The sequence below is a fragment of the Pithys albifrons genome, chromosome 1, assembly GCF_047495875.1.
Source record: "Pithys albifrons albifrons isolate INPA30051 chromosome 1, PitAlb_v1, whole genome shotgun sequence".
Classification (NCBI taxonomy): Eukaryota; Metazoa; Chordata; class Aves; order Passeriformes; family Thamnophilidae; genus Pithys; species Pithys albifrons.
The window spans coordinates 73,114,630-73,138,415 of record NC_092458.1 but is presented as its reverse complement, the minus strand read 5'-3'; the positions used below and the strand labels follow the sequence as shown (position 1 = coordinate 73,138,415).

Here is a 23,786-nt window from a genome sequence, read left to right as displayed (position 1 = left end):
AAATAGAAAAAACCCCTCAGCTGACAGTGCAGCTGCAGGAATTGGTATACCTCATCCTGTCTGTTTTACACCAGGTGGATATTTTCTGTATGTCTGCAACTCCAGTTTCCTCACATTCAGCAAGAGTCCTCACAACATAGTTATAGTCATTCTCCTTTCTTCTGATCTGAGAAATGCAGTATTTTTGCCTGTATACTGGCCTGTTTTCAGGTGGTTCAATCTGCCAATCTAAGCTATAACCAATGATTAGAGCAATCAGAGTATGTGGAGGTTTGTTTTGGGTTTGCAATGAGAAGGGTCTTCTAATTTATATATCTGTTCAATCACCTTTCAAAGTGGGTTTTTGGTGCCAGTATACCCGTTTCTTATTCCTGGGTCCATAGTTCTGTTCTTTTATGAGTTTGTATGAACCAATTTCATCCTTTATTATAATTTTAATAGATTCACATATAAGGTGTCTTCATCAAAATAAATGGAATTTTTACAGACTGAAACAGACAGGCCTGCGTATGTATTATTACACCTTGGAAAAGTAATGACCTGTCCTGTTCTGTGAAGAATTTACCATACCTGCAACTAATACGACTTATTGCCGGTAACCACCTAGGAAGATGAAATGAAACTGCAGAGCCGTTGTTTTATCTCCCTTCCTTCTTTGCACAGCAGACATAGTTGTTGCAGGCACTCCTTAGGGAGTGTAACTTTTAAAGCCACCTGTGTTGTGTGATTCCAACAAATCCTGCTAAATGGCTGTGCCTGCAAGTGTGTACAGCCTGTAAGTAGTAGCTGTGTGTGATCAGTCGACTCGTTAATAATCATTCTCCATCAATACAGTAAATCATTTTCACAAAAAAAGCGCCATTCAGTAACTGGCAAGTTTTGCAAGACTTCGAATATGACTACCAGTGATAATGAATATGGCTAGCACTTAGTTTTCTTAGTGCTAATTTCTATATCGAATACTGTTTTAAATAATTTTAATATCTTGCTTCAGGCATTCAGCATTCTTTTACATACACAGATTCATAGTGTTTCACAGGGAGTATCATATGAGACAGGTAAGTTTCAATGAGGTTGAAGAGTAGGTTGTTTTTGATATATTTATAGATAAATGAGTACACATATTATCGTGCAAAGATAAAGGATAGTTACAGTGTCCCTGTATACTATTGCAGCATCTTGATTCTTTGGTGTCCACCGTCCCAGTGATGGCAAGTGGAAGACAAACCTGTGAATCTGCAGTTCACTTTTTAGGACCTCCTGCTGTTGATTGTGCATGCATAATTGAAATTTGCTTTTTAAAGTTCATGGAGGAATGTCTCATGTGAGTGAGATGCCATGCAGGAGCAGGAGAAGAGAGTGAGGAGGAAGGAGTGGCAGAGATAATGTGTGATGAACTGACCATAGTCCCCACTCCCCATCCCCCTGCCCCATTTTCGCTGGTGGAGGTAGAGAATTCAGGAATAAAGTTGAGTCCAGGAAGAAATGAGGGATGGTGGGAAGATGCTTTAAGATTTGTGGTTATTTCTCATTATCCTGATTGGATTAGCAATAAATTCATTTCTCCAAATCAGGTCTTTTTGCCCATGACAGTAACTTGTGAGTGATCTCTCCCTGTCCTTAGCTCGACCCACAAGCTTTGCATTTTCTCTCCCCATCCAGCTGAGAAAGGGAGTTACAGAGCAGCTTTGGTGGGCACCTGAACGCCAGCCAGGGTCAACCCAGGACATCTTCAAAGTGCTTAAGGACATCAAAAATGTAAAATAATCCTTTGAGAGTCATATTATTGAAGAGTTCACAGAATGTAGCTTCTTACCAATTTTCAATGAAATACTTTAAAATTATTTAAAATTATTTAGAGTATTATTTATGTTGAGCTTTGAGTACTTATAATTTCAAATAAGTGGGTTCACTTCAGCTGAAGTTGCTGGAAGTTGCTGGAAGTACTTCTCCTCCTCTATTTCGTTCTTTGTAATTTTATTTGCTTTTCAACCATGCCAGTGATACTCTTCAGTTTAGGTGGTTCAGATTTTGCAACAAAATTACTTGTTTTAAGAACCTATTTCATACTAATTTTATAGTCGCAAATAGAATCCAAATCTGACTAGCATTTTCTGTGACAAGGATATAAGGTAATTTAATTGTCTCAGATACATTTCTCTTAAATCCAGCTGCATGCTTGTCTTTGCCAGTTTTGTCTCAGATGAGTGACAGGAATCACTCTCTCTTCTCCCAGCTGGCAACACCATTTTTTTTGTTATCTGATAGTAATTGCAGAAAATTAGTTTCTTGAGATATTCCTTTTTTCGTTTAATCCTAGATATTTATCTCAGCTCCTTTAATAATAATTGATTCTGCTTTTCTGTCCCATTTCTTTGTGGATTCCATCTGGTATTGATGAAAGCACCATAAAGAGTTGAACAATTCCTGTGCCTTCATTGTGCTTCTTAGTGTTGTTAACAGGAGAACTGACTTGCTGTTTGACATATTTGAAGAAATACCTTTCCCATCATGTTATTCTCTAGGTGCTTTTTTTCTGACCTTGTGCCCTACCATTTCTCTTTGGTCTTTGGTCATCTCTGTCTCATAAACCTAGTATAAAGCTCTGCTTGCTAGCAGCAAGCCTGTTGGTGGATACTCTTGTTACATTCGGTCATATTTATTGTATGCCCCTGCCTGTCAATCCCTCTCAAACAAAGTGTCACAGCCATAATAGGCAAAGTTGTGACTGCAATATCCCAGCTTTGCAGCCATGTTAACACTTATCTATTCCTGTCCCATTCCCTTCACTAGCAGAATTGGTGAGAACACCACCTGGGCCCCCATGTCCATGGGCACCTGCCACTTTCTCTGAATGGCATTGGTTCAGACACATGAGACTGGCTCAGGTAGCCCACATGCCAATAGAACTTTTCCCTCCTCACCTGTTTTTGCTCATTCTTCAGTTGCACATCTGCAGGTGGAAAAAGATCCTTTTTCTTCTTGCTGGAAATCACAAACTTTCCCTTTTATTTACCAGGACCGTTTTTTGTTTTGTAATCACTACAGGTTGGCAGCTAAACTAATATAATGGAAAAAAGATTTCTATATTAAGGCTGATAATCATCTAACAAACCTTTATTTTTCACAGAGTTAGGTACCCAATTTAATGGTTATCTAGGCTCCTTCTATGTTACAGTCCATCTCCAAAATACCACATTCACACCTGCCATAGAATGAATTACGTAGATGTGTGAAATCCTGTTTTCTTCACTAATATTCAGTTAGTTTATTAGTATTAATTAAAACACCTCCTATGTTAATAGCAAATATTTTATTTAGATGTTATTTTAACATTTCCCACAAGTCAGTGGTATTATAAAAATAGATTTTCTGGAATTAAAGTTTATCTTTGTAATAACACAGAGAGGTTCTGTCAGATTTGTAGTTCAACTCTTAGAGGATATTTTGTTTAAACCCTACTAGGAAGGGCTTGTGGTGTATTTATTGATTCAAGCCACTTCAAATTCCCCTGATCAATAGTTTCATGTGAGTTTGTTTTTCTTTTAAATGTTTAGGTACTGTGATAGAAAAATATGATAAGCCAAATTGAAAACCAGTTGAAGTTAAGAAAAGAAGCCCTGCTGTAATACTTCTCATCTAGCTTCAATCATAGGAACATTATACACCTCATCTTAGTTAGTTATCAATACTTTTTGTTACTAAAGAAAGACAAGCAGCTACAGAGAATAATTTATGCCATTCTTAGATAAGCACCTAAAATGAAGGAGTGAATCACCTTTTGGAATTACCTATTTCTTTCCATTGAACTTTGGCTCAAATTTTGTAATAAAGTCAACAGCATTTCTAAAAATTGTATAATGAACATTTTAATGAGCATCTAAGAGATGAAAGAAAACTGCTCTAATTACCATGCTGTTGGTTATGCAAAAACCAGGAGGGCTTCTCTTCTGCTGGATACTGCACTATTTGAAAAATTAGATTCCTTTTAGGATAGGATTTGGAAATAGTTGGTTTTCCCATTTCTACATTGAGTATTGTAACAATCTAAATATAGTTGTCACACTTGCATTTAATATTTTAGCATTCAATTTAAAGAAGTGTTCAGAATAAAGTGAAAATTTAAGCATCTTAATGCATGCAGGTGCCTATCTCAAAAAAATTGATTTTATTAATTAGGAGACTTATTTTTTGCTTATTTTGTTTTCCAGGGCAGCTAAAGACCAGCATATTTCAAATTTCATTCATTTGTTATTGGTTTTATTTTGTTTAACTGCTAAAGCAAGTCAATGGTTCCCACAAGTAATTGTGCATCCTTAGGCAAGGCTATCACTCAAATTAATGGAAAAGCATATGCTTGTGAGACTGACCTGGACTTGCCCAATGTCTGCCAATGTGCTGAGCATGTATGGGATCCCCTCATCCAGATCATTGATAAAGATATTAACATGGATTGAACTCCATGTTAATGTTATGAGTATGTTCATGTTTTCCAGGTGGACTGTTTCTCTCCCATTATTATATGCTCCTCTGCTTCCTAAACCATGCTCAGTGGCCATTGAATACGTCAGGTTTTATGTACCATGCCTTACTTATGTTCTCTTACATTCAGAAATACACCATATTTTCCTTGAAGTATGTTGAAACCCATCTCATCCTTAATGTTCCCCGCTGGTCCTATCTGCAACTGGGCTTTGGCTTTTCTAATCTCATTAATCTCACCCTGAATTGCCCAAGAAGTTCCTTCTCTGTTCTTGATTTTGCTTCTTGTGTAGTTTTGGGGGGTTTTTGTTGTTTTTTTTGTCTTTCAATCCATTGAGATACTCCATATGATATACTCCATGCTAACCCTAGCAGTCATTCTGCTAAAAATCCTGGTCTTTCTGAACAGTGAGGTGCCCACTGACAGGACAAGGGGCAACAAGCACAAACTAAATCCCCAAAATTCCATCTGAATATAATGGAAAACTTCCTAACTGTGAGCATGACAGAGCACACTGAACAGGCTGTCTAAAGGGGTTGTGGTTGGATATCACCTGCCTGGAGGTGATCCTGTGCAGGCTACTCCAGGTGAATCTGCTATGGCAGGGGGTTTGTACTAGATAGTTCCTACCAATCCCAACCATTCTGTGATTCTATGATTCATGTATTCATACCATGACATTTCATACTTGTCATGAATGGCAGCTGAATCATTCAAAAACTTAAAGAGTTTGTTCTAGCAGAAACTCAACGTAGAGAAATAATATTCAAACATTATATCAGGATGAGTTAGGAAAATTATGGTGTCTGAACAATGTCAAGTTTACAAAATCAGGCAAAAAGCATGGTGCCCAATTAAAACTGCTCTTTTTATAAAACTGTGGTCAGATGCATGGTTCTAGTACAGTTCCAGTGCTGGTTTTTAGCTTGTTGCTGACTGGAACAGATAACAGAAAGTGTAGGGGAGGGTGCACAAGGACACCTGCAACTCTGAAATTGCTAGATCATGTTTGAGATTGTACACCAAATCTCAACTGCTGTTATTACCCAAGTCAGATAAAGAAAAGTTAGGGTGAGTACATCCAACCAATATTAGAATCATATATCTTACAGCAGTATTTCTACTGTGTGTAGAATAGGAGGGGTGTGATAACGCTGTTGTTGCAACTGTAATATAACAATAGCTGTGGTTTCTTGTGTGTTTGTCAACAGACTAAATTTTCAAAATCTAGCTCAACAGAACTTGGAACAACCAATTTCATATTTACTGCTCCTCCATAATTCTGATCAAGCCGTGTAGAGTAATATGGGTATAATTATTGAAAAGTATGCAATTTATATTATTCTTGAACTTCTTATGTTATTTCTATAGATACCAGATGGACAGATTTTCTTAAAACAATTTAGCATTTATATAACCTGAACATAAAATTGCTGACATTTATTAAATACATCCCATATCACAAATACCTGACTAACAGTCTCTAGAAGTTGATGAGTAATGCCAACATGTATTTATTGTCCTGCGACTGAGAGATCTGAGTACATAATAGCAATTTTTAAAATATGGGGAGTATCATGTATACACCTGTGGTGATGCATGAAAGAAATGTGCTGTGCACTAACGTAGTGGCAGCCAAAGTACTGTGCTCTGGCAAAAACCACATCTCTTTACCAATGTAGTGAATCAGTGGTGTGATTCAAGTAGCCTTATTAATTCCCATAGGATTGGTACTACGTATATGAGATTACATTAGTGCTCTGCATATGAGAAGTTTGTTCTCATCTAACAACAGGATATAATCTTCCAGTCTTCTTAAAGTTTATCAGAATGTGTAATTGTTTAAGGTCAACCACCTCTTCTGGCCTTCCTCTTAGCATCATGAACCTGTATGAAGTACAACTTGTAGTTATTCTTTTAGAAAAACTGGTTCAACTGGAATACTGGCCATGACAGTACTGGGCTTGTGCTGTCCATCTGCACATGCTGCTGATTTTCTTCCCTCTTCCTCTGAACCCCTGCTCTACAGAGAATCTTCCTGTTGTCAGATGTATATGATCCTCTTCTGTATAAAGGAAAATACAGGTGGTGCCAATGTCTTTCCCTTGTTTGCTTAGTATTTTGGTTGAGAAGGCATGTATCTCTGTATGGAGTCCAATCCTACTTCAGATCCTTACTGAGTTAAAATGCAGCTTTGAGGTGGCCTTGAAGGAACAACCAAAGAGCAAGGATGGAACTACCTACACTGTCTCTTACTCGTTCACACACGGTAGGAATGATTTGCTTATAAGTGCCGTTAAAGTACCTTTGTCCGAACAGCATCCATGAATCCTGTTCTTGCAGAGAGGGTGAGGCATACAGGGAGACTGAAAGTCAGGGAGGTTTCATTGACAGCTCAGTCTTAGGCAACTTTCATAGCTATGTGGGAACTGCAGCCAAACTTAGAAAATAATGAAAGCATGTAGTTCTGTCAGGAGACATGTCAAACAGAAATCTGTTCCATCCATAACGCAATGAAGACATAGTTGTATTGCACTGGGTTAGTACTTTCACTCTATTTACCAAAATAATTAAGTTATAGATTCACATTTTAGTTTGAGCTGTAAAGTTTTGTAAAACCAGGAATATCTCCTTGAACAGCTGTGTAAAGGGATATATTGTGTCATTCAGAGAAATAAACCATAAAAGTAGTTTCAGTGCCAAGATGAGATCCTTTTCAAACCGGTAGATGGCAGTAGAGTATCTGCTTTGACATCATTAGATTTCCATAGAGGAGTTTGCTAGATTTTTGTGCAAAAATAAAAACCTATTTTATCTGTTCCATAGTCTTGAAAAAAATACCGGTTATCTGTCTGGCAAATCTTTTCAGTTTTGTATTCTTAGAACTGTAATCATATTTAGTTCAGAAATTATTGATCTGAGATTTTTTTTTAATTCAGTGACATAGAATTTCACAATACATTTTTTGACTGTATTACTTTTCTCTTTTTGAAATTGTAATACTGTGTGCAAAAATAGATTTTGTTGCATGATTTGTAAGGCATATTGCTTCTGAAATGAATATAAGACATATCTAAGCCTGTGTTTGTTTTATATTGTGTTTGTGAATTAGCAGTTTTTGCAGTACCTATGAATGACTGGAGGCAAGGCTTTTTCCTCATCTTATATATGAGTAAAGAACAGAAATAGATTTTATGTTCCTAGAAATCTCTAAGTTCCAGAGAAGGAAAAGTTAAAATCTTGACATTTACTCATTTTTGGTTTTCCCATCAATTTTTGTTTTAATTTTCAGGTCAAACATGACTTTCTGGTAATTCTGTATAAAGCTACATGTCCTTATAGCTTTCAATTATGTTCATTCTCTCTCGTAATTTCTCTAAGTGCATTTTACTGTAATGTGTTGGTAAATATCATAGCAGCATATGTCCACAAAAAACCCAAAAGTATGCAATAGATTAAAAAGCTGAGATGCACAACTAATTTAATAACTAGGTAAACAAATATTGACATTTTAAGTTGGACCGCCCCACCTTTATTCATATATGCCATTTATATTTTTCTGTGCTGACAGATTGAAAAAACTGTGCAGTGCTTCAATTTTCCACTAAGAATGGAGAAAATACTCAGTTCCTGTATACTGTTCGTAGGTATTAGATGAAATGTTCACAAATAAATGGCTCTATTGAATTTTTTATATAAATACTGTTGCGATTATCTAACCTTACTTAAAATAGACAGCTGCTACAAAGAGTTGTGGTTCTGAATAATCTTCTCACCCCTCTTTAAACAGAGATTATTGATGATTGCTTTTATATTTTGATAAATATGCCTTTCTATCCCTCTCATATTTTTAATGATAATACTGGTTTTCTGCATTATGGTAGATTTTTTCATTGTTATCATTATTTAGAATATTTATATGCGTATTTGGTCTGGACTAGCACAACATGTATGTGCTTTTGAAGAATATGTTGCAATAACAAAGAAGAGCATTTAAAGGTTAGGTATGTAAAAGTACTCTTGAATACCCTGTATTATACATGTATGATTAAATTTTCATTTTACTTGGCACTATAAGTACATACCTGGGTTAGAGTGCAAAGGAGATGATTCAACAGACCTAGATGGTTGCACCTGTGCTAGCCACTACTAGTCTCTTTGTGGTCATGGAACATAGACCCATCTGTCTGAGGTACCTGTGTAAGGAACTTAGTTTTCTTATGTAACTCAGTAGGCAAGCCTTCCAAATGCCAAGTTAGCCCACTTAAGATCTGTCCATCTATTGGTTACATAGGGTAGCTAAGGTGGTAATATTTGTAATGTATGTAAGTTTTAAGTGAACTTTAAGTAAGTGCCTAAGGGTACATGGGGTGACTTTGTGCTTGTCTGATGTGACTGTGCATAGTGCCCTCTCTCAACCCAAGACTTATTTTGTCTTCTTAAATACAGATTCCTAATCATATTCCCTTTGTCTTCTGAATAAAGGTCTCCATCTAGGTACTCATCCAGCTGATGTGTTCATTCCTGTCCTATTGCCTTACAGAGCCATTTTTGGTTTTCATATGGTGTTCAGGAACGTGTTCCTGAGCCTCCTCTTTCTTTTAAATCCAATTTTCCTTCCAGCTCCAAACTTGTTTCTCTTGCCTGGAGGTGAAAACAGTTATTTGGAGCAACTGCAAGCATTCCACAATACCTGGGACACTTCTGTGATATACCTGGTAATTGTAATAGGGAATATATATCCCACTTCTGATTTTATTTAGGTTCTTCCCAATCTTAACACATTCTTTGTCCCAACCCATGCATTTGACTCTCTTGGTTTTATAGGACATAAACTGAAATAAGAAGGGTCTATATTGTGTATTAAGGGAAACCTTTTCATCTTTAGGGCTGTAAAGCAATGGAATGGGTCATCCAGAGAGGTTGTTCTGTTTTCTAAACTTCAGATTTTTCAAGACCAGGACTAATAAAGCCCTGAATAGCCTGATCTAACCTCAGAAGTCATCATGCTTCAAGCAGGGGGTTAGACCCCTTCCTGGGGCCCTTTCCATTGTTCTATGATCCTACAAAAGAAGAAAAAATTCCCTTTTCATTTGCATAACATTCGGAAAGAGACTGGTTTGAGAGTACTGAGTAAACTTTGTCTCAGACTTCAGCTGAATCAAAGTAACAAAGACTGGTCCATACTGTAAGAAACTTCCCTGGGATTTGTGAGAATGAAATACTTATGCCGCTCAAGTTCTAAAATCAAACTTGTAATGATACATAAGCAGTAATATGAATTACTATTTTACAATCTCTGATTCCTTCCTAAATTTGGACAAATTTCATGGGTGTAAAAAATGGTACACAAAAAAGATGTCCATCAAATTTGCAGTCCCTTAGCAAAAATTTGGAGTGCTGAAGCAGTTTAAAGGTGAGGTTAACCTGAGTATTGTGAAATTAATCAAATGTATTTTCATCTTTTTCTTGAAGGTGAATGACTATTCTAGGCTAAAATTTTCACTATTCTGGCTAAAAGAGCCCAACCCATTAATTAAAAAGGAATTAGAGTGAATTGGAAGTAGTGTGCTGTCATGGCAACTTCAGTAGTAAATTATGCTACCATCATACCTGTTATACCTGAGAGAAGAAATGGAATGAAGTGGAAAGAATTAAAGGGTTGCCATAAATATTTGATGAAGATCATAGCATGCTAGGGTACTCTGGAACACTGAGAGTTAAAACTTAATTTCTTTTGATTTAGTACTTTTAATTTAAGTGTTTAACTTTTGATAATTATATCCCAATGTGTTTTAACTACTTTGATAAAATATAAAATATACAAAGCAGAAACAGATACAGGCACACTGAAGAAAAAAAGAAGATTGAAATAGACAGTGTATTTCATATTTCATTCATACTGACAAATTCTATAATTAGATAATTAGAAACAGACAGCTAACCTCATCCAGTAGAGTTAGAAAACTATTTTAATCACTTGAACTTGCAGTCACTATTTTGTAATTCATTTCAGCTATCTGGACAAATTCATTTCAGCTATCTGGAAAAACATGTTTATACCTCTACAGGCACTTAAAAATGAATATGAGAGTTCATATTTTCAATCCCCCATATTCAAAAAGCAATCATATAAACTTTTTTCAACTTTATAGTATACATTGTATACAAGTTTATATGAAGTACTGCATACTGAATTACCAGTTAGAGTATATTTGATACAAATGTTTTATTGCTTAGCAAATGATGGCAGACAAATAGCCCAAAACAAATTAAAAGAGTTAAAACTATAGCTAAAAGAATTATATCTGGAAGGCACAAATGTGTGTTTATTATCTGTATTACTTGTCAGAACATTTGCATATGTGCAGAGTGAAAACGAGGAAGAATAATAGGAGTGATAAAGATACTATGATCAAAACATTCATCAGAGAACATAATTTTTTTCTAAATTAAACTAGAGCCTTTTCTGGTATACACAATAGCTGGAGCATATGAAGGATTATTAAAATTTAATATTAAGTTATAAGAATGAGAGGATGAAATGTTACTTTACATAACAGAAGCTATAAAGAGCAGTAGCTCACATTTTCTTTTAGCTACCGGGATACTTGCCAGAAGCCTTTTTAATCCTTTGCATCCACTGCTGTTTTCAAACCCAAGTGAGATTTGGCTTTCCTCACTCGATCCTAACACAACTGAGCAATGTCTTTATATCCCTGCTGGGTAGTCCAACTCTGCTCCCATCTTCTGTGGGAGACCTCATAACTGTCTATAGATTCCTCACAAGGGGAAATGGAGAGGCAAGCTCTGATCTCTCCTGTCTGGTGACCAGTGACAGAATCCAAGGGAATGACCTGAAACTGAGTCAGGGGAGGTTCAGGCGGGATATTAGGAAAGGGTTCTTCACACAAAGTGTGATTGGGTGCAGGAGCAGGCTCTCCAGAGGAGCCATCACAGCACAAGCCTGAGAGAGTTCAAGAAATGTTTGGACAGAATTCTCAAGCACACTGTGTGATTCTGGGACTGTCCTGTGCAGGGTCAGTAGCTGGACTTTAATGATACCTGTAGATTCCTTCCAACTCAGGGTATTCTATGATTTGAGATCAGTAACTTCCTTTACATTCATGTTGATCTTATGCCATGATTGTTCTTTGACTTGCTTATCATGTTCATTCCCTGTGCATCAGAAAGGACTGTACTTGTGCTTTGAGGAAATTTTTCTTGAAGATTAGCCAGGTCTCCCAGCCCTCTGCCCTCCAGAACAGTTGCCAGCTGGGTCCTCTTAAAAAGATCTCTAAGTAAGCTAAAAACTTTTTTTCAGAGGTTGGGTTGTGATTCTACTCCTGGCCTTACTGTCTTCTCTCAGGATTTTCAAGTCCACAGTCTCATGACCAGTGCTTATTATAGAAGTTAAAACAGTGGATGGTGTACTATCATTTTGTAGTGCTTCATAGTCCCTATCAAAACTGATAAATAAAAAAGTGAAAAAGAAAACATTTCATCATTGCACATCTTTCAAGAATAGAAAATAAGTCAAAACCTAGCAGAAACTATTTGACCTTCTCCCTCATTCTGTGTCCAGTCAACAATTGTCCAGTCCTTCTGAATAATAAATTTTTTACTATCAAGCTTAATTTTTATTGTCAAGTGAGAGAGAAGAGAATTAATAAGTTGTTTTCTAACATGTCTTACAAAAAATACACTGTGAAAAATAACAAAATTTAGCTATATTAGCTATTGTACCACATTTTTCTACTAAAAGAAGTTTGTTTATCCTTCTTCAAGGCTGTATTTGTATTTTCATCACTCAGGTAATTTCACAGCTTCGGATCCTGAGCAGGTCAGTAACTGCTGGCTGCAAATTTGACAGAGAAATATGGTCTACAGAACTTTCTCCTGTTCTCAACCTATGGAAGAAACTTAATCAGGTAGGAATGTACCTGATTTGAAACAACTTTTTTTTCTCATGGTAGCTACATAAAAAATAAAGTCTAAGGAATTTTCGTAAGTATTGAAACACAAGAAGTATAAAAGTAAACTAAATGCATTTGTGCTGGAACATACAATGTTAGGTATATGTAATTAGCTGTGAGGTCTTTACATGGTATAACAGGCTATCACGTTTTCTTCCATATGGAGGTGAGACCACCCTTAAGACATGAGACTAACATCTTGTATGTGTTTCCAAGAAAAATACTAATGTATTTTATATTTTATTTTCATTTCTGTAATATTCACAAGACAACATTTAATGATTTTAAGTATAAATTAAACTTTTCCTCTACAGACATGAAATATGATGTTAGCTTTAAACTGAGGTTCATTGAAATCCCTTCCACAGAGATTGCAGACATCATAGCCTAAAACTGTCTTGTACGCAACACCACTGTAAAAAGAAAAACCTTTCCCTTACTCAAATAACCACATAAAAGGACGTGGCATGATGTGCACGTTAGAATTTACCACTACATTGTGACATACCTCAATAAAATGTATGGTGCGTCATGGTTTTGTAAAAATAGTCTTTTGCTCCTAAATAACTTCTTGTTGAAATCTGTGGCCTCTGAGCATGGACTGCTGTTAATCAGATGTGTGATCCTGTTAAGGAAAGGCAGTATATTTCAATGTGACACTTTTTTTTTAGTGACTAGAGTTAAACCTACCTTTAGGCCTGCAAATCTTCCTTGCCACAGCTCAGATGAAACTGTTGCATATACTTATATATAAACAATGAGAAACTTAGAGATTTTGATTGTAGTGTTTGGGAAACTGATAAATAAGGCCAGTTTTAAACAGCAAAACAAATCTGCACTACATTAATACTCATTAACAGCACACATTACTAATGGATAGTTCTTTCTAATTGTGAATCATTAGCACTACAAATTCAAAGTACTTATTCTTTGAAACTTGGGCCATAAGTTAGCTGTGAGTATGCAGTACCATGAAGCTGAAGCCACATAGTTGGTGCTGGTGTCTGGTCCTTGATAGTCTTACTCATGTACACATAAGATTGCCTGAGAACTCTTTGACAAGGGAAACTGGACCCTTGATGTGGGCTTCTTCTTTAACCTCTACCATTGCCCTCAAATCTGAGATCTCTTTGCATATGATTTTTTAGCCCTTAACCTCAGTTCCTGGCCAACAGTCTGGGTAATACTTGCATGGGGTTATTTTTCAGGCAATAGCAGGTAACTATCGTGTCAGTTGGCTGTTTTTATTTGTTGCATAATTGCTTCATGTCTAAAAGCCATAGTACTCTTTCCTTAATTTTGCAATGGCAAGTATGTGACCATCAGTTTGTTGTTCATAGTTCTTGGGCCTCTTTTTAACCTGTGCCCATACTTTCAAGACCTTTGCTATTATCCACTGCTGCAGCTTCACATTGTAACATGAGATACCTGGTGCTGAATGCCACTTCAAACAACAAGCTCCCCTAATAAAGTGATAAAATGTCCAGCGGGCCAGTACTGGAGCCTTGCACAGTAAGTGTAAGACCTAGTTAGCATGACCTATACCTAGCAAGAGCAGTTTAGTTTTTTCACAGAATCATTGGGTACAAAAATTACATAGATTGTTTCCTAAGCTCTTTTCCTGTGAAGACAGCCTGAGAGAGTTGGGATTGTTAGCTTGGAGAAGAGAAGGCTTTGGGGAGACCTTACAGTACCTTCCAAGTTAGAGCTGGAGAGGGATGTTTTACAAGGACATGTAGTGAACAGGACAAGGGGGAGTGGCTTGAAACTGAAAAAGAGTGGGTTTAGATTGGATGCTAAGAAGAAATTCTTTCCTGGGAGGGTGGTGAGACTCTGGCAGAGGTTGCCCACAGCAGTTGTGGATGCTCCATCCCTGGAAGTGTTCAAGGTCAGGATGAATGGGGCTTTGAGCAACTTGGTCTATGGAAATGTCCCTGCCTATGGCAGGGTGGTTGGAACTTGATGATCTTTAAGGTCCCTTTCAATCCAAACATTCCATGATTCTGTATTATCTTGAAGTTTAATTGATTTTCAAAAATTTTTATGCTATTAACAGATAAAGAAATGAATCTTTTGAAGATCTCTTTAAGAATAGGCTGGCTTCTGACCTTGTGTAGGTTTTTGTAGAGGGAACAGTTTCTTGAGTGTTTAAAAAACATTTAAATAATAATGTCCTTTATCAAAATTAGTTTTCACAATCTGTTCAGCTAGTAATTGCTTTAAGCTTTGAAAAGGTCTAGGCAACTTTAATAATTCCACAGACATTGCTTAAATTTCTACCTTCTCATTATACATTGATTGCTCAATGAAGGGATCGTGTTTGTTTTCATAAGTTTTAAAGATCTGGAAATTTTAATGAAGAAAATAGTTGAATTACTGCTTAAGTTACCAACTCTAAATTATTTTATTTATGCATGAATGGGCACAGGGCATGAACTAAACTTATTTCCCAGGTATGAAGAAATAGAATCACAAAAACTCATTCAGAAGTCTGTAGAAAAAAATGTTTCCCTTCAATTTTGGAAGCATTTGAATTTAGCTCTAACAGGTCCATGTCTTTCTTCTGCTGAAGACTCAAGAGATGGATGCCACATTGCAGGCAAGGTCTCATGAGAGTGGAGTAAAGTGGCTCCTAATTCTTTCCCCCAAGCCTGTGTTGTAACTGGGGATTACCCTGACTCAGGTGCAGGACCTTGCCTTTTGGCTTCATGAGGTATAGTAATAGAACTACTAATAATGATAATAATGATGATGATGATGATGATAATAATATCATAATAATTTTTATCTATTGGATACAGATAGTAATATAGGACAAGCAGATGGGATGTGTTAACAATACTTTCAATTTTATTTACAAGAAGGAAATACCCGTTTCTACCTGTCAAATGTACTTATCACCAAGAGTAGTTGGAAATAACGGTCAAATAACTGTTCCAGGCTATTGAAACTCAGGAGGTATCCCGTATGGGTCTTAATTGAATTTAGCTAATCTATTTATAGGTTCAAAGCTCTTTTTAAAATCAGCTACTTTTTAATCCAGAGGCAAAAAACTGCTCAGAAGCTTGTTAATATATAGACAAAGATTAAGTATGTTTTTAAACATTTTTATTCCCATACTGAGTATGTAAATCAAGGCTTAATTCAAAAAGGATTATCTTACAAATACTTTGAAAATTGTTGTACTTCTCTGTGCTGATAATTCTGAAGCAATAAAATTTTTCCACTTGACTTAGGCATGTCCTGTAGAATGTACACTGGAATGGTTGATCATAATCTTTAACTGCAGACATATTTTTATCTGTACACTATCAATGAAACTCCCAGGCCAAATAAAACTGCTCACAGAAGCATGAGGAGGAAGTGGTAAGGAATAGTAGTGAGCAACTCTCTGCAGTCAGGAGAAGGATTGCTGCCACTTTCTGACCGCATCTATTGTCTAGGAAGTTTTGCTGCTTTTCAGAGACTCAGATCTGGGACATTGTGGAAGGACTGCTGAGGCTTGTGTGGCCCTCAGACTATGCCTCATTGATGCTTTGTGTGGAGCAAATGAAGGGATGGCTACATGGATCTGGGGAAGGTAGTTAAGGACAGGGGGCCCTAAATATTTATTCTTGATCCCTACATTGGAGGTGGAGGATGTGAGAAAGAGTGGGCAAATCCTAAAAGTGGTCACAAAGGTAGTGTCAGCAACAGGGGTTTGGTGTTAGGACACTTTAAGGATTGATGATAACATGCCAGAAAGAGAAAGGTTTCACCTGACTAAGGGGGTCCAAAAGACTGGCCTTATTGGTGAGATTTTTGAAATAGAAGTAGCAAGGTAGGGAGAGTATGACCAAAAATTATATGAGGAAGTGGCTGACCAAGTTGGCTGGCAAAATTAGATCTGTAGACATCATAATCAGCAAAACAGAGCTGAAGGGGGACAATCTAAAGTGTGTCCATGTAAACTATTCAGTCTAGGGAAGAGAAGCCTCAGGGGGAATCTTAGTGTTTAGTGTGTACTGGCTGATGAGAAAGGAGTAAAGTTTTGCCCCATGACAGGACAAGAGGCCATGGACACAAATTGAAATACAGGAAATGCCTTTTTTTTTTTACTGTAAGGATAGTCAAACACTGAAATAGGTTGCCCAGAGAGGCTGTGAAATCTCCATTCTTACTGATAATAAATTATAGAATCACAGAATATGCAGAGTTGAAAGGGACCCACCAGAATCATTGAATTCAACTCCTGACCCTGCACAGGACATGGCAAGAATCACACTATGAGCCTGAGAGCATTGTCCAAACACTTCCTGAACTCTGTCAGTCTTGGTGATGTGACCACTTCTCTGGGGAGCCTGTTCTAGTGCTATACCACCCTCGGGGTGAAAAACTGTTTCCTGATACCTAACCTAAACCTCTCCTGACTCAGCTTTGTGCCATTTCCTTGAGTCCAGTCACTGGTCAAGAGAGAGAAGAAATCAGTGCCTGCCCCTTCACTTTCCCTCATGAGGAAGATGAAGACCACAATGAGGTCTCCCCTCAATCTCCTCTAGACTGAACAAAAACCTAATTGGGTACAAGTCTGGGCAATCTGCTATAGCTTTGAACACTGGGCAGTATCCAGAGGTTCCCACCAACCTCGTTTTTTGTGTGGTTCTGTGGATAAGAGTCCTTTTCAGAGCTATCACAATCTTTGTCACCAAATAGCAAAAATAGCAGTTATAACTTGGAAATTAAATAGATACGTAAAGTCTACTTCAAATCAGTGTGATCCTATGTTGAAATTCCACAAGCAAAATTCACTTTTTATTTAGCACTTCTGAACTAATACAGAATGTCTTGACATTTTCAATCTATATTAGCTTCAATGGAAAATATACATTTTAATTCTTGCCATTTGAAAACACCCTTGTAATGAATACTGCCTGAAAACTGCTTCTGCAGTCTTTTTCAGCATGATTTAATAACACCTTAAGACTAATCAAATTAATTAAACTCTCATGAACCTGCCATTAAGTTAAAAAAACCCACAGACTCAGATGCTCAGTATAAGCTTGCATGAAAGACTTGTTACTCTATAAAATGAAGTCTTTACTGAATAAGTTGTCAAATGTTATACACATTTTAAAAACCCTTCCTATTGTGGAAGGGTGGCCAACTTACAGGCTGTTGTCAACAGCTAGGACATCAGAGTTAATTCAACCAGTCTCTGTCCTGGAGTCCATTGTTTTCCCACATAACCTTCTGCCATGGCAGAATGTAGATTAGGGTCTATGTAAGTGAGCACTCACCTAAACACTCATTGTCACATAATGGGATCAGCTGGAAATCACTGTCCAGTGGAACTCAGGCATTGCCCATCATATAATAGTTGTCAGAGAAGTACAAATATATCAGGACTCAGTGGGATTGTGTGTAACATCATGTCCAAATGGCTCTCTGTCAGGAGGAGAAAGAGAGAGAGAAATCAGTGGCGTATTTTTGTTGTAAGGTGGTTACATTTTTGCCTCATTCCAGAGAAACAGCAGCTCCATGAAGGGAGGCCCACACATGATAAAAATTTGGCAGCAACTGCTTCAAGTTTTTTTGCCGAATGTATGATCATAATCTGTCATGTGTTCTGTGTCTTTTGTTGTGTTTGTAAATTGTACCTAATTATTTTCATAAAGTTGCATAATGCTGCAAGAAAATTGCAGCAGAGTTTGGAAAATTATTGAGTTTTTGCTCTTTTAATGAAACCATAATGGATGCATAGAAAATATCATGAATTGGAATTACTCACATCATCAGAGTCCAACTCCTGTCCCTGTATGGGACAGTCCCAAGAATCACATCATGGTACCTCGTTAGGTACCTGAGCTTTAACAGAAGAACAATTTTTTTTGCACAAAGGAAAATCAGTGAAACAGAAATATAGGGTCATCCTTTTCTGTATTTTCAAAAATAAAAAGTTGGTGTAAAAAACACTGAGAGCCCAAAATCTAAAAGAATAGGCTGAGAGACTTGAAGGAGGAAGCAGAATAGGTACATCAAAAGATTGGTGGAGTTTTCTAAAACCCACCACCACCACCACCAAAATTGAGTTTTGAATCAAATGCAGAACTAGTGGAGGTATATGTGTTTATTTTCATTATATTTGTTACATTTCTGAGGGGGAAATTTTCAGAAAATACTGAAGTTTGAAAAAGCTTGAGTTTAAGGAGGTAACAAAGTAAGGCTCTGGAACAGCTTAGTTGATATATGAAGTCATATTGTACTAAGAAAGCCACACATACAGAACTGAAAGAGGGAAAATGATTAAAATCTCAAAATACAACTGATGTAATGTTAGTTGCATAATATGGTATTTAATATTAAAGATTAGAATCTATCTTCAGTTTCTTATGAATAGGAAAAGCACTCAGTACTTCAGCAGTTCCTCATCTTAATTCCCAAGCAGATCATGAGAATATTTTAAAGGCTGATGTGAGTTACGTACATAATGGATTTTAAGGGAATGTGATAGGACATTAAATGTATAAGCTGATATTGGTATTCATGTTTCGTTTTCCTATAAAATTGACTGATGGGTTGTTTTATCAAATTCTCAGGGGAAAGCATTAGAAAGAGTGATGAAATGAATATGCAGTTCATAGCAGACTGTTATATAAAGGACAATTGAGGAATTTAGAGGCATTTTCTTTCAGTAATTTTTTTCTGAATTAAGAGAGAGTGTCTGTGTGTGTGGCTCATCTTCACGAACAAAGATTTGGGCAGGGCTCTCCCCACGTGGGTGTGTACTTCCAGCCTGCACAGTGGATTTTTTAGGTGAGGCACAGTGTCTGCAGAACTGGCCACACCGTTTAAGTCCTGAGGTCCATCTGCCACGGCCGAGCAAGCTTGGACAGTGACAGGGAAGTCCTCAGGACTAGAACCTACAGCACCCGGCATTTCCCAGGAGATCTCCCATCCAAGTACTAATCCAGGGCTGACCCTGCTTAGCTTCTGAGATCTGATGGCATCAGATGTCAGGGAATAAAGAGAGTATATGTGAAAGATTAATCAAAGCCTGCAAGTTACAATGTCTTTTTCCTTATTTTGTGCAAATAAATACCTCGATAAGAAATTTTCAACTACTTAATGCTAGTTTTACTTTACAATTTACATTTACTTAGCAAACTATGGTCTCAGAAAAAGTGCAGTGTAACTGGTACTGTCATATTAGAATGCATGCAAAGAAAATTGCAAAGCATAATTCTAAATTCTGCATGCTTCTTATAGTTTGAACAGTAAGTAACTTTGTTGTATACCTTTTTAACAATATAACATTTCTCTGTCAGTCATAAATGAAAGTATCGCACTTTCACTTACCTTTTCTCATATTTTACCTTGTGAGTTTAGTGTAGTAGGAGCTTGAAATGAAAATATGGAATTTCTGACAAATGTAGAGCACCTGGGAAAGATAATAGAGGTGGATACCTTGTATGTTCTGGAAAGCAGGATGCCATGTGGCAATTTAAAGTTTATTTAATCTGAAAAATAGTCAGAACTACTTGTTATTTTAAGAAGAGCTATTTCAGAGAAAGTTAACTCTGATTTTATCTTTAATAAATTACTACAAATTGAAATAGCAAAAATTTTGTTCCTTAAAGGCTAGGACTTTCTTTTTGCATTTGTGCCATGTAGAATTTTCCAATAAAGTTTAGTTTTTAATTCTGTAGCTGGAATTCATTGCAGTTTCTTGTCACATGTTAGGTTGGCAGTTTCTGAACACATGCTTAAATATATTTGTGTAATAAGCTGTATATGAATTGGGATATGCAAAATTATACCTTCTCTTATTGAATAAATTTGGATTTTCAGTGGCTCTAATGGAAGGGAAGTAAGTAGTCAAAATGGCAGTGTAAGAGCAGCAGTACCTCTCAGAGACTGTTGCTCAATATTTACACATAATATTGTACTTAATTATTCTTATTTATTATTCCATTTAATTTGCTTCCACATTGAACTAGTCTTACCAAAGCAAGAACTACATCTAGCAGCATAATCTGTAGTACCCAGTACAATCTGGTTATGCTGAACACACCATTGCTTTTTATATTGACATATTAACACAAATACTAAAAGCTAAGTGAAGATTTTTCAGAAATTCACATACTTTTGAAGTAACTGGGTAGACATAGTTCTCTCAGAAGAGTGGTGCCTTTACTGAACATTTCACAGACACTGCTAGAAGTATCACTATTTTTATTCTAGTGTCAGAAAAGGGATGATACCAGTATTACTTCAAAGCTAACAAGGTCATATGAAGTAATACAAATTAAAAAAATCATATATTGTATAACACCATAGTGTCGCTGAATTTGTTAACTGGATATCACATGTTCCATTTTAGAATTCTAACCTGATCCATCAGAAGGTGTCCCCTCCTGTGGAACAACAAGGATCTCCAATCTTATCATTCATTACTCTGGAACAATTCAATGCCATTCGCCTTGTGCAAAGTGTCCATCAGTCACTTGCTTCTTTAAGTAAGGTCATCAGAGGTGCCTCATTACTGAGTTCTGAAGTACAAAGACTAGCAAGTGCTCTGTTAAACCAGAAGGTAAGTAATGTTGTAATGAATATACATTATAATAGGCAGTGAAAAAAAACCAAGGAAACCGAAAAAATTCCGATACACATTTTGATGTCATCATTTGTTCTAAGTTCTTTTATTGATAAAGACTCTAAAACTGAGTCCTTTAATTGATAGTAACTCTTAAACTGCATTAGGATTTTTCTGGAAAATATTTCAGAAAATGTTGCTTCAATTACTTGCAGAAGCTTCTGAGTATATTTTCATTTTCATCAAGTTTTCTCTTAAAGATAATTCCAATAAGGTTAGAAGTTGTGGAATACTATTTTGTTTTCAAATACCCAGTCATGTTAGATAAGTGGAACATATTAGCCTGTAGAATATGTAAATCAGTCCCTTCAGTGAGTTTTTACATTTTCTTAAAATTTAAGTTGTAATCACAGTTTGCTCCCTGTGTTTATTCAGTGTGGAGTATTGCCATGTCACACCAGACAAGCTGTGCCTATCATACCAGCCTATCATTTCACCTTACATGCTTGATATATGAGAAAAGCAATCAGAATTTATACATATACTTTCTCCATGGTTTTGTCACCAAACTGGGCATATTTATAAACTGGTACAATTAGTGACTGCAAATTTACATGCTCTGTCATTAATAGCTAGATAATTGGGCTGCAAAGATAGTCAAACATTGATGTGATGTAAAGCTCTGATTTTGTTTCACCTGCAATAATTGATAAATTCTGCTGATGCTAATGAATAGATATGGAGATTGGTTCTGCAGTCAATGATAATTCCTATTAGGATCTTGTTTATCTTCGTATAAAGAACAAGTACTGTTAAAAAGGTTGTTATACATTTATGGATCTATGAAATTTCTAGCAGCAATAATTCAATTTGTTGTCTATTTAGATTCAAAACCTGCAGTACAGTTAGAGAAACCAACATTTTCATATTATTGATCTCATTTCCTATCTATACGTTTTGACTGTGTGGTAGAAACCAGTACCAAGTACAAGTCATAGTGAATACAAATGATACATATAATGGTTATTCTTTAGTACCTGCAGTTATATTTCTTGTTACTGAGCAAGAGAGCATGGCTTGCTTGTGTGCTTAAGCTGCACTCTAAATTGGAAGCAGCAGGAGCTATGAAGCTGATCACTGTCACAAAAGTGTACTTAAAAATTCAATGCATTTTTACCTCTCACAAATATCAGTTCAGTGCTTCTTGATCTAGTCACTGAAATGTTTCTGTCATTGCATCTGCTTACTTACCCTCTTACCTTGACACAGATCACTTTATTGCATTGTGACCATATAGCAGTCTTTTCAGCAGCCTTCCAGAGAGGCCAATGCCACATTGTGGCATAGCAGCTGAGCCTCAAGTCGGCTAAACCTCACTGTATTTATCATCCTAAAATGATTTGATCTTCTATACACTATTCTTGTTTAGTTTAGTATTACCATGCATTATGTAACAAAAGTATATTTTTAAAAACTTCTATTTTAAAAGTGCCAAGATTGTAATTCTTTTAAGATTATAACACCTGAAGAAACTGTTGGATTATAAACAGAAATGTAAAATTCAAGAAATGTATGACTTCTAAAGCTTTCAGGAATGTGCTTTATTTGTGTAAAATTGGTATATTAGTCCCATACAAGCCACCATGAAGAAAATTAACTCTACCTCAGCCAAAATGAGCACAGTATACATCTGAAATATGCTTACATAATAACAATTGGCTATTTCTTTATTCTCAGAGTAAATTAGAGTGATATATTAGCAACATTAGGTGAATGCCTTCTAAATGATAGATCGGTGAGCTGCTTGTATCTGTCAAAAGAGTCTGCAAAACTGCAAGGTTAATATTATAAAAGTTCAAATTATAAAAAAAGTTTCAAAAAATCATAATTACGAAAAAACCGTAAAGTTAACTGTGCTTTATTAGTTGTCTTGTATGTGTTCTAGTTTGTTCAATTCATTCTTAGCATCCCCAGATCTAGTTTTGTTCGGATTTTTATCTATAAAAGGTACACATGGAGTATTTACCTTGAAAGATACATTTTCTTACAAACTTCTGTGATCAGATTTGGAAAATCTTTTCAGTACATATGCAATTAGAATGTGAACCTCCTGAAAAATGCAGCTGTAAATATTAAACAGGATAAACTGTTTATTCTGTTCAGCATCTTCAGTATTGTGCAATATTCTACAGGTAATGATTTACAGCAATTCTCTTTCTCATAAGTAGAAGAATCTTGCTCACTTTCAGCATGCTTTACAGATTTCTGTGGAGTAGGTAAAATTAATGTTTATACCTTTGTTTTATAAGGAGGAAATCAAACAGAAGACCTTTTAAGCCTTTCTTTTTGAAGACAATGAGAAATTTTTATGTGGAGGTCTTGCAGGATTTTATTGTCAGGTTTTGCTCTACAAAAACTGTAAAGTAATGAGAAAATAATCATGCAGAGGAATTTTACCACATTCTCTTCACCACGTAGCCACACAACTGCATGTTCAGGTCTGAGGAGGTAGCAGCAAAGGTGTGGGAAACTGGCTTTTCAAGAAATAATCAGCTTAGAACTGACTTTATAAAGTGTGCATGGAGCCACCTGATGTTTCCTTATTGGATAGTAGAGTTTTGTGAAAGTTCCCCTTCAGCATTGTATCTCTGTGGGCTACACAAAGAATTAGCAGAAATAAGAGCTTTCTATTAGTGGCTGTATGCTTTGGTCATTGTATTACTTCTATTTCCTTTTCTCTTTGTAGATATATTTG

At 36.3% G+C, this 23,786-nt stretch overlaps 1 protein-coding gene across 1 annotated transcript in view; it reads left to right on the top strand.

The window, feature by feature from the left end:
- The window catches only part of DYNC2H1 (dynein cytoplasmic 2 heavy chain 1), a 158,351-nt gene that overhangs the window by 107,212 nt on the left and 27,353 nt on the right, over positions 1-23,786 (top strand). Inside the window, exons 83-84 of the mRNA XM_071555104.1 lie at positions 12,298-12,414; positions 20,819-21,028. Of these exons, the coding sequence (XP_071411205.1) occupies positions 12,298-12,414; positions 20,819-21,028 (327 nt within the window). The remainder of the gene's footprint in view (positions 1-12,297; positions 12,415-20,818; positions 21,029-23,786) is intronic.